Here is a 12497-nt window from a genome sequence, read left to right on the forward strand (position 1 = left end):
TATATTCAGTGGAGTTTAGAGGAATCTTTTTGAAACATATAAGATTTTAAGGGGGCTGGGCAGGGTAGATGCAGACAGGATGTTTCCCCTCGTGGGGAATCTAGAACAAGGGGGCATAGTTTCAGAATAATGGGTCACCCATTTAAAAACGGTGTTGAGGAGGAATTTCTTCTCTTAGAGGGTCGTGAATCTTTAGAAATCTCTACCCCAGAGAGCTGTTAAGGCTGGATCATTGAATATACTTAAGGTAGAGATAGACAGATTTTTGAATGATAGGGGAGTCAACGATTATGTGGAGTGGGCAAGAAAGTGGAGTTGAGGCCAAGATCAGATCAGCCATGATCTTATTGAATGGCGGAACAGGCTCAAGGGGCCAAATGGCCTACTCCTGCTCCTATTTATGTTCTTAACGTATGGCAACTGTTCATATATTTTTCAAACGCACAGGAGCAGCTTGAGTTCTCCTTCAGATGCTAAGCCCAAGATCACGACCTCACTTGGCTTGATTACAAAAGACTGAGACCAGTACATAGTCATCTGAGAGTGTGCCAAACACCTTGCAAAATTTGAGGACAACTATGGAGAAGTCCATTAGCCACATCTGTGAATGTGACAACCTATGCGAACTGTAAAACACTGGGGAGTGTGTGGCCAGTGCACGGCCATCTGTACTGGAGCCCCCTGCGACAGAGGTCCTACGTTCAGTTCCCTATTGAACGCTCTGACTAGGGCTGCAGAAACCTTTGTTTGATACAAGATGGCTCCTGGGCTCGCAGCTCCTTACTGAGCTCTTCTCCTCTCCAACTGTATCCTTGGTCATCATTGCTATCCTTTGCCCCATCTTCCCCCAAACTTCTTTCTTACATTGCTTAAGATACCTTGGCTCTGATAGTGGAAGCATTTTAGCCCAAACAAGTTCAAACTACAAGTTTAAAGCTAACTGTGCAGAGCCCACTGTCCAGTCCCGACCCTGCTTGGTCTTTCTTTTCACTGAGCTCTTTTCAACTGCTGGAACTCTGCTGAAATTTGACGCCCGGGTCACCTGGATTTCTCCATCATCAGGACTATGCTGCTCTACTGATTACACAGTTAGACTCAGCTGCTGTGACTGCTCCTCAGTCGCTTCAAGTTTTAAGCTGCTGAATTATTTTCTCAAATTGGATTCCGAACTCCTGGACTTCTCTAGAGATCTAGACTGCGTCTCTGCTTTAGACTACACTGGATTACAATGTAAGGTTCACCTGCTGTGTTCCTGATTCTGCTGCTAAAAGATTTTTTTAATAACTTTTAAACTGCTTCTGTCTATCTGCTGAGCTGGTTCCACTGGCTTTTCAGCTTGGTTGGCTTCTGGCTAGCAGCTGCTATTCACTGCTGTCTGGTGACTCATTTTACTGATTTTTCAGCTTTGCTGGGTGCTGGCTTGTAGTTTTACATTTTCTCCGCCGCTTTTAATCTACGGTGACCTCCATCTTGCGTCAATTTCGCCATCATCTTTCTGCACCGCTACCGATTCTCATTCCTATGGCAATAACCGCCATCCTCCAATTCTCTGCCCTTCACATAGCTTCTGGACTTCACTCACCTACCACACTTGTCTCTGAATTTGGACAGCAGTTCATCGATGCTCCATGTCGATTCCATTCTACCTATGTCAACTTTATCCCTCCATGGGTCTTCTGACATTAACTCTGATCTCCCTACTATAGTCTCCAACCTATTCCCTGCTACAGCCAGTGAATACGTATCCCATTAATTATTACATAACCAGGCCTATGTAACCTGCGCTTTTCTCATTGTCCATTCACATGCGAACTTTGGCTGCCACTCCGGACACAAACAGTTCACTTCTATTTCCACTTTTTTCTTCCTCACCTTTTCTTTTCTCTCTATCCCTCCCTGACTACTCTCTCCTGTCGTCATGCCTCCTTTCATTTCTCCTCTTGCGGATACTCGGCCCTCCCAAATCCCTACCCCAATTCTTCATTACTCTTCGACCTTCCTACTCTCCTCCCGCCAATTCCAGGCTCGACTCTCTCTTAGATAAGCCTACAGCTTCCCTCTGTGCCTCTCTTGGCATCCTCCAAAAGACCCACTGTGGCACTCGTCGCTGCCTCCTCACAAACAGCAACCCCAATTGTTCCATCCTACTCTCTTGCCGACCTTCCCGTCCAGCGCACCCGTTGGGGGCTAACTTGCCAATGTCCTCCATGTCCAACACACCCCTCTCAGCATTGGCCCTGTGGACGCTGGCAGTGGGTCAGCCATCACCGATCCCCTCCACATCTCCCTCCAGAATGTCCGTTCACTTGCGAGCAAGGCCCTCGCCATCCATGAGCTTATTGTGGATGATTGCACTGACATCATGGCTCTGATGGAAACTTAGCTGAGCGGTGATGACACCTTACCTTTAAATGAAGCCTCGCTGCCTGGCTATACCACTACCCCGCTCAGTCCGGCGTGGTGGCGGTGTGGCTCTCATTATCAAATCATATCTTGGTCTGTCCCCCTAATCCTCTGGCACTTCCTCCTCCTTTGAACATCTCACCTTATTCCACCCCTCTAACCCCTGATTTAAAAATTCTCGTTCTCTACTGCCCACCCAAATACCCTAATATTTTTACTATTGAGATATCTTCACTGCTTTCCTCCCTTAGCCTCGGCACCAAAAGAATTCTCATCCTTGGTGATTTCAACCTCCATCTCAATTTATCATGCTCTCTCTTCTGAGTTCACTAGCCTCCTATCCTCCCCTTAATCTCTTCTTCCATGTAAACTCTCCAACCCATACTCACGGTCACCTCCTCAACCTTGCCATCCAGCATGTCAATTGCAGATAAGGGCATCTCTGACCACTTCCTCGTATTGCTCTCCATCCACATCCGCCTTTCCCCCATCCCCAACCCTACTTCCTTCTGTATCCACCCCAGGAAAAAACTCTCTCCCAACTCTCGGACAACTGCACTTACGAAATCCCAACTCTCCAGCCTTTGGCCCTCCTTCACCACAACCATTGATGCCCGACTCCCTATTAAAACAATTACCCTCTCTCACCCTGGCCATTCTCTCTGGTACAGCCCTCATCCTCACTCCCTTAAGTCCAAGGGACGCAGATATGGCGGACAACTGGTTTAGCCATTCACCGCGGGATCCAGTTGGACCACATAAAGCATTATCGGGTCCTGCTCCCGTCCACCAAAACTGCTCACTATTCCAGGATCATTCTGGAATGCAAAGATAACCCCCGGTTACTATTCTCTACTGCTAACCGTCTTCTTAAACCCCTCTCCCTAGTCTCCACCTTCACCTCTGACAACAAGTGTGAGGGGTTCCTGGACTTCTTTGTCTCCAAGATTGACATTATTCATTCAGCTGTCTCCGGCACTTCCCTTTCTCCCCTAGCTCACTGGGCCAAACTTCTTCTGAGGTCGTCCCCTACCCTAGCCCTGAACTCGCATCTTTCTCCAGTTTCTTTCCTATTTCCCCTCATGACCTCTTCATGCTCATCTTGTCCATGAGACCCACCTTCTGCTCCCTTGACCCTGCTGACCACCCAATTTCCTTTTCTGGCCCCCATGTTAGCTGACATTATTAACGGTTCTCTCTCAGGTACTGTCCCCTTCTCCCGCAAATCTGCCATCATCAACCCTTCACTCAAAAAAACAACCCTTGTCCCCTCTGTCCTTGAAAACTACCACTCCATCTCCCAATCTCCCTTTCCTCTCCAAAGGCCTTGAATGTGTTGTAGCCTCCTAAATCCGTGCCCATCTTTCCCGCAACTCCATGTTTGAATCCCTCCTGTCAGGTTTCCGCCCCTGCCACAGTACCGAAACAGCTCTCATCAAAGTCACAAATGACTTTGTGACTGTGACAAAGGTAAACTATCCATCCTCGTTCTTCTTTACTTGTCTTCAGCCTTTGACACGGTTGACCAGTCCATCTTCCTCCACGCCTCTCCACCGTTGTCCAGCTGGGTGGGACTGCACTCACCTGGTTCCATTCTTATCTATCTAAACGTAGCCAGAGAATCACCTGCAATGGCTTCTCTTCCCGCTTCCACATCGTTATCTTAGGTGTCCCCCCAAGGATCAATCTTTGGCCCTCTCCTATTTCTCAATTACATACTGCCCCTTTGGCGACATCATCCAAAAACACATCAGTTTCCACATGTATGCTGACAACACCCAGCTCTACCTCACCACCACTTGGTATAGGGATAAGCAGATTAGAAGGTTAAATGCGTGACTCAAAGAGTGGTGTGGGAAGCAGGGGTTTCGCTTCATGGGGCACTGGCACCAGTACTGGGGAAAGAGAGAGCTGTTCCGTTGAGACGGTCTCCACTTAAACAGGCTGGAACCAGTGTCCTGGCGAATCGAATAACTAGGGCAGTAGACAGGGCCTTAAACGAATGAAGTGGGGGGGGGTGGAGGATTCAGAAAGGAGTAAATTTAAAAGCTGCAAGAGAAATGTCAAAGCTCTAGAGCAGAGCAGAGGTTTGTGTAAAAATAAGCAGAGTGGGTCAAGAAGGGACAGAGAGAGTAACATAGGTAATAGGGCATCAGTGACTAAGGTGGTATCAGGAAAAAAATAGAAAAAAATCAAAGCATTCACAACAAAACAGATGAATTAATAGATCAAACCTATTAATTTCTATCTGCACTAACAGCCGTTACGGAGTCACGGTTGCAAAGTGACCATGGTTGAGATTTAAATATGCCAGGATTTTTAACTTTTAGAAGAGATAGGCAAAATGGAACAGGATGAGTGGTAGCCCTGATAATAAAGGATGGGATAAAGACAGTGTAGAGAAAGGATCTGAGCTCAGAAAATAAGAAGTAGAATCAGTTTGAGTAGAGCTAAGAAACAGCAAGGGGCTGAAAACATTGGGTGGAGTTGTTTATAGGCCTCCAAACAGTAGTTGTAATGGTTGTAATGTAAGGCAGAGTATAAATCAGGAAAGTAGAGGCTCATGTAACAAGGGTAATACAGTAAGCATGGGGAACTTTAATCTACATAGACTGAAAAACCAAATTTGCAGTAATAGTGTGGAAGACGAGTTCATGGAATGTATACAAGATATTTTTCTAGATCAGTATGTTGAGGAACCAACAAGGGAACAAGCTATTTTAAGATATAGGGCCCAAGTTTCCACACGATAAAAAACGGGCGCCCCTCCAAGCTGGGCGCCCGTTTTTCGCGCCTAAAACGGCGCCAGAAAAAAAACGCGCGATTCTGGAGCGCCCTGCAGCTCCTTGTCTGTTTGGCGCGGCGCCCGGGGGGGGGCGGAGCCTACACTTGCGCCAATTTTGTAAGTGGGAGGGGGCGGGTACTATTTAAATTAGTTTTTTTCCTGCCGGCAACGCTGCGCGTGCACGTTGTAGCGTTCGCGCACGCGCAGTGTGAAGGAAACATTGGCACTCGGCCATTTTTGTAGTTCTTTGTAGCTGTTTAATTTTTGAACATTTTTTAATAAAAGCACATTGCCATCAGCACTGAGGCTTCCTGCTTACTGCCTGCTCCTCCCTCCCTCCCGTTCGCGGGAACGACGCCACATCGATGAGCTGACTGAAGCACTTTCACACAGGTTGGAAGATGGTTTATTTAATCTTTTCTTTGCTTATAAATGTTTATTCAGGTTGTACTTATTTGTATAATATATGTAGAAGTATAAATAAGGATTTATTGTAGAATTTAATGACTTCCCTTCCCTCCCCCCCCCCCCCTACCTCGTTCTGGACGCCTAATTTGTAACCTGTGCCTGATTTTTTAATGTGTAGAACAGGTTTTTTCAGTTCTACAAAAATCTTCACTTGCTCCATTCTAAGTTAGTTTGGAGTACGTTTTCACTGTGGAAACTTTCAAATCAGTCGTCAGTGGCCGGACACGACCCCTTTTGAAAAAAAAATTCTGTTCCAAAGTGGAACTGTTCTACCTGACTAGAACTGCAGAAAAAAAAATGTGGAGAATTGCGATTTCTAAGATAGTCCATTCTCCACCAGTTGCTCCTAAAAATCAGGCGCAAATCATGTGGAAACTTGGGCCCATAGTGTTGTACAATGAGAAAGGGTTCATTAATAATCTTGTAGTAAAAGGCCTTGAGGAAAGAGTGACCATAATATGACAGAATTTTATATTAAGTTTGAAAATGGTTTAGTTAAATCCAAAACTAGGATCTTAAATCGAAACAAAGCAAACTACATAGGTATGAGGGGAGAGTTGGCTAAGGTAGATTGCAAAACTACATTAAAAGATATGATGGTTGACAAGCAATAGCTAGCATTTAAAGAAATAATACATAATTTACAACAAATATCATTCCTTTGATGCACAAAAATCCCACAGGAAAAGTGGTCCAACTGCGGCTAACAAAAGAAGTTAAAGATAGTATTAGATCAAAGGAAGAGGCTTATAATGTTGCCAAAAAAGTAAGCCTGAGGAATGGGAAGGTTTTAGAATTCAGCAAAGGAGGACCAAGAAATTGATAAGGAAAGAGAAAAAAGAATATGAGAGTAAATTAACGAGAGACATAAAAACAGATTGTAAATGTTTCTATAGGTATGTAAATAGGAAGAGATTAGTGAAAGTAAACGTGAGGCCATTAGAGGCAGAAACAGGAGAAATTGTAATGGGCAATAAAAAAACGATACGTCTATTTGTACTAACTGAAATGCAGCCGTTTCTCTGATTGGTCCCCTTGGAGGATAAGCCACAACCTGAAGTTCCTCTGGAATGTGTAACTGGAACCGCCCAGCCCAAGTTCGGAATGAATTTCCAATTTATAATTCGATCCATTTTGACTTCAGAAGCCAGAGGATAGATCTCCCCAAAAGCCACCAAGTTCCAGCCGAAGTCCATTACCCCAGCGTAAGTGCATCCCTCTCCCAGCTGAAGACCCTTAACCCAGCACGTGTGCTGCCTCCCACAGTCGAAGTCCATTTACCCCAGCATAAGTGCATCCCTCCGCCAGCTGAAGACCCTTACCCCAGCACTTGTGCTGTCTCCCACAGCTGAAGTCCATTTACCCCAGCGTGTGTATCCCTCCCCTAGCCGAAGTCCATTACCCCAGCGTAAGTGCATCCCTCTCCCAGCTGAAGACCCTTACCCCAGCACGTGTGCTGCCTCCCACAGTCTAAGTCCATTTACCCCAGCGTGTGTATCCCTCCCCCAGCTGAAGTTCACTACCCCAGCCTAAGTGCATCCCTGCGCCAGCAATCTCTCTGCCAACTGAAGACCCTTATCCAAGCGCAAGACCTAACACCCCCCACACCCCCCGGCATAGATGGGCCATTGTGTGCGGACTGTTAACATGTTTATTGGGTATGAACTGAATAGTGACAGTGCCGTGACTTCTGGATTTCACCCACCCCAACGATGTCCCTTGTAACACACGCACCGTGTTTGCATGCACCAGGGGGTAAGAAGAACATGATCCGTCTTTTCTAAGTTCCCTCTCTCCCCTCTGATCACCCCCCACCCCCCCTCCCAACCGCAACACCTGTGTGTGTGTCTCTCTCTCTCTCTCTTCCTTCCCCTCCACCCCGGGACGTTTTACTTCGTTAAAGGCACTAAATAAATACAAGTTGTTGTTTCCAATATTTCTTGTCCAGCTTCAGTTGGCTGAGAGAGCTGTAACATTGCATATTTTTGGTCCCTAAGGAGTTAACCATCCAGTCTTACTGTCCCTTCAAATAATGGGGGCAATAATGATTGCTGCAAAATGAAGAAAACATGATTCTATCAGGGTAGCGACATGCACATGCGTAATTTGTGCCTTTGAATCAAAGACTAATTTAGTCATGTGAAACCTCGTTCTACTTTTGACAGTGTGGGGTTGAACTAGGGGCCTATATAGCCACATTCATGCCATCAATAATGGCCTTCACATTGGGGAAATGAGCAACACAGAAGAATTGCAGTCCTCACTCATGTTGCTGCTTGCTTTCATTCAGAAAAAGAATGAAAGAGTTAGTTTGGCAAACAAGGCATGTGTCAGCTGCTTGTTACATCGGAGCACTGCTGGTTGTGCAATTTGGCATATAATCCCATGCCGTTGCTGGAAAGGATCCAGCAACATCGAAGTTAAAGGCTGTGGTTATCTTGACAGCCACTGGCAGAGCCGTTCACATCATGGAACTTGTATGAAGGACACATGAGTTGCCAGGTAAGAGCGAATGCGGTAAGACCACCTCAGTGTTAACAGATCTCCCTCTTATGTCTCCTCAGATCCTCTTCTTCCTCCTCTATAACCAGTAAATAGACAGGTATACCCAGTAGGATGTCCATCTTAAGAACTGTGGTTGTTGAAACTTAAATTGCAGCTGCCACCAAGCCAGCACAAACAGAAAATAGGGAGCTGCTGAAAAATCAAAAAATGCAAAAACTAGGCTACTACTGAAACCTGCAAGGAATGGGACAAAAAGTAATGCAAAAAAACTGAATGAACACCGAGTACTGCAGCAAAATAAAGTTCCTCTCTCCTTTAGAATGCAATATTCAAAATGGCTGAATTGGCTTCCAAAGCAGTACTTGTTTTAAATATGCGCTGAAGTCCTAGTTTTGAACAAGTGAAAAGATACCAACAGGTAATTTAGATTAATTAATATAAATGTCAACAGTTGACTGAGGGGATTAGACCAAAAGCATAATTGCCTTCTGTCATGTATCCTACATTATTATATATAACTGTATCATAACATGCTATACATGATTGTAATAAGATATGACCTGTAACCACCAGCATACCTTACCACCAGGGGTGCATTTGCAAGAGGCAGGTATATAAGGACAGGTCTCAGGCAAGTGCAGCATTCCAGAGCTGTGAAATAAAGGTGCAGGTCCAGAGTGACCTTGACTTCACTACATGCCTCGTGTGAATCTGTACTGAGGGGACAGGACTTTACAGTGGCGATGAGTTACGGGATTACAGAATCCACAGAATGGCGAACAACGGATCAGATGAAAAGTACAATGCGGGAGACAATTGGGAGGACTTTATAGAAAGGCTCCAGCAAAGCTTTGTAACCAAAGACTGGTTAGGCGACGATAAGGCAGACAAGAGAAGAGCCCATCTCTTGACCAGCTATGGGTCGAAAACATACTCTTTAATGAAGGATCTGTTGGCACCCGAGAAACCAGCAAGCAAGTCGTTTGAAGAATTGAGCACACTGGTAAGAGACCACCTGAAGCCAGCGAGCAGCCTACACATGGCCAGACACAGGTTCTACAACTACAGATGCTGTGTGGGCCAGAGCATACCCGACTTCGTGGCGGAACTTCGGAGGTTGGCTAGTTTATGTGAGTTCTCCAATGAACTGAGGAGAGAAATGCTGAGAGACTTTTTCATTGAAGGAATAGGCCACGCAGGCATATTCTGAAAGCTCATGGAGACCAAGAACATGACCTTAGAGGCAGCAGCACTGGTTGCACAAACATTCTTGGTAGGGGAAGAAGAAACGAGGTTGATTTACAATGCAGAACTTAAGCACGCTGCTGGAGCCTCTCCACGTGCTACTCAGGAAGGGGTGCGATTGGTTTTGGGGGGACGCCCAAGAACGCGCCTTCAATAAGGCACGCAACCTTCTGTGTTTCAACAGTGTTTTGACTTTCTTTGACCCAGGTAAAAAACTAGTTCTCACATGCGATGCGTAAGCATATGGGGTCGGGTGCGTTTTGCAAAATGTCAATAGTGCGGGCAAATTACAACCTATAGCTTATGCCTCCAGGTCACTTTCGCAGGCGGAGCGCGGGTACGGACTGGTAGAGAAGGAGGCATTCGCGTGCGTGTATGGTGTCAAAAAGATGCACCAATACCTTTTCGGGGCCAAGTTCACATTAGAATCCGACCACAAGCCCCTCACGTCCCTCCTATCCGAGAGCAAGGCAATAAACGGCAACGCCTCGGCGCGAATTCAACGGTGGGTACTCATGCTGGCGTCCTACGACTATACCATAAGGCACAGACCAGGCACAGACAACTGTGCCGGCGCGCTCAGCAGGCTACCCCTGGTGACCACGGAAGGGTCTGACGAACAGGACTTTGAGATAGTTTTGGCAATCAATGCCTTTGAGTCCACAAGTTCGCCCATGACGGCTCGCCAAATCAGAGCCTGGACGGCCAGCGACCCTACGTTATCCTAAGTAAAAAGATGTGTCCTAACCGGTGACTGGGCAGAGGATCGCGATGCCTGCCCCGAGGAATTAAAACCCTTTCATAGGCGCATACATGAGCTATCACTACAAGCAGACTGCCTGATGTGGGGCAGCCGAGTAGTCATGTCTCTGCGAGGCAGAGAGGCATTTGTCCGGGAGCTTCACCGCGAGCACCCGCGAATTGTTCTCATGAAGGCCTTAGCCAGATCCCACGTCTGGTGGCCTGGTATTGACGCGGACTTGGAGCTCTGCGTCCGAAGGTGCACCATTTGTGCCCAACTCAGCAATGCCCCCAGGGAGGCTCCACTGAGCCCCTGGCCCTGGCCTACCAAACCGTGGTCGCGGGTGCACGTAGACTATGTGGGCCCATTCATGGGCAAAATGTTCCTCGTAGTTGTAGATGCATTTTCAAAGTGGATCGAATGCACCATTTTAAACTCGAGCACAACCTCCACCACTGTGGAGAGCCTCGCAACCATGTTTGCAACACACGGAATCCCTGACATATTGGTCAGTGACAATGGTCCGTGCTTCACCAGCGCAGAATTCCAAGACTTTATAATTGACCATGGCATAAATCACGTCAAAACGGCACCCTTCAAGCTGGCCTCCAACGGCCAGGCGGAGAGAGCAGTGCAAATCATTAAACAAGGCATGCTTAAAATCCAAAGTCCCACGCTGCAGGGTCGCCTGTCGCGACTGCTGCTGGCATACAGATCTCGTCCGCACTCACTGACTGGGATCCCCCCGCGCAACTGTTGATGAAAAGGACTTTAAAAACAAGGCTCTCATTAATCCTCCCAGACATGCACGAAATCATTGAGCCAAAGCGCCGTAAGCTGACTGAGTACCATGACAGAAATTCGAGGGGGAGGTGGAATGAGATAGGAGACAAAGTCTTTGTACTAAACTATGGCAGGGGTTCCAAATGGCTTGCAGGGACAGTAACGGGCAAGGAAGGAAACAGGCTACTGGTAGTACAAATGGGCAATGGCAAAACCTGCCGGAGGCATGTAGACCAAGTCAAAAGCAGATTTACCAACAACACTGCGGAACCAGAGGCAGACTACAATGTGGAACTCGCACCACACCTGGTGGACAGACAGAGGGAACAACCTGAGGAATGAGCAATCCCAACAGACAGCCCAGGCGAGTCAACAACAATCACACCAATCGAAACAGACAGCCCAGCCGAGATACCAGCAACCACACCCAAAGAAAAACAGACACCAAGGCAAACAACTGAACCACAACTCAGACGCTCCACGCGAGAGCGTAGACCACCTGAGAGACTGAACCTATAAAGACAATAAGACCTTGGGGGAGGGTGATGTCATGTATCTTACATTATTATATATAACTGTATCCTAACATGCTATACATGACTGTAATAAGATATGACCTGTAACCACCAGCATACCTTACCACCAGGGGTGCACTTGCAAGAGACAGGTATATAAGGACAGGTCTCAGGCAAGTGCAGCATTCCAGAGCTGTGAAATAAAGGTGCAGGTCCAGAGTGACCTTGACTTCACTACATGCCTCGTGTGAATCTGTACTGAGGGGACAGGACTTTACACCTTCTGCTCTTAAATAGCAATCTGACCACAGAATGATGCTCTGTGCATTTTAGGATAGAAAGAAACTCAAAGCTTGCTCACCCAAAAATACACCCTCTGCCATGTGTTGCTACCAATGCACCTAATCTCAAATTCAGCCTTACAATATATACAACTATAACACAGTTTCTTTGTTTGCACTTCATAGCTTGTTTTCTTTTAAACTCTCATGTATTCAGTTACAGATAATAAAGCAAATATTAACTGTTGTACATTTGTTACTACAAGCTACAGAAGAATCTTGCAGTTGTAGTGAGCCATTAATGTAAGCAATGAGAACATATTGGACTTTGAAGAGGCTAGGAGTAAAACATTTCCAATTATTAAATTGCTAAAATTCTGTGTGTAGCTGCCTAGAAACATAGCTTAATACATCTGATATAAAAATGTTATTGAAATACTCAAATATTTACCTTTCTGAAATTCCTCTTGGGAAGGTAGATTCCCTTGGAACACATGATATGGAAGAAGCCGTTGCATGGCATCCTCTAATGAGTTGAAGGGAGTTTTATAGTCAGGTTGTAGAACATTTCTTTGTTCATTTTGTAATTGCTGAAGAATCCTTAAATAAAAACATAAAAAGAGAATATGAAAATAAGACTACCTGTCAATTATTCTTTTTTTTTTACAGTTAATATACAATTAAACAATGGACAGAATGTGTTGTGTTACAGCTATATGGATGGTAACTGCATGACTACAAAATTATTAGAATGCAATTTTCTGTTTTTA

The 12497-nt window shown here is 45.9% G+C and overlaps 1 protein-coding gene across 6 annotated transcripts in view; it reads right to left on the reverse strand.

Moving 5' to 3' along the window:
• Positions 1 to 12497, reverse strand: part of bicral (BICRA like chromatin remodeling complex associated protein) — a 110594-nt gene that overhangs the window by 27223 nt on the left and 70874 nt on the right. For all 6 annotated transcript variants that reach the window (XM_070889389.1, XM_070889388.1, XM_070889393.1 and 3 more), the window contains one exon: positions 12179 to 12327. In XM_070889389.1, coding sequence (XP_070745490.1) covers positions 12179 to 12327 — 149 coding nt within the window. The remainder of the gene's footprint in view (positions 1 to 12178; positions 12328 to 12497) is intronic.

This window comes from Pristiophorus japonicus, chromosome 9 (genome assembly GCF_044704955.1).
Source record: "Pristiophorus japonicus isolate sPriJap1 chromosome 9, sPriJap1.hap1, whole genome shotgun sequence".
Lineage (NCBI taxonomy): Eukaryota > Metazoa > Chordata > Chondrichthyes > Pristiophoridae > Pristiophorus > Pristiophorus japonicus.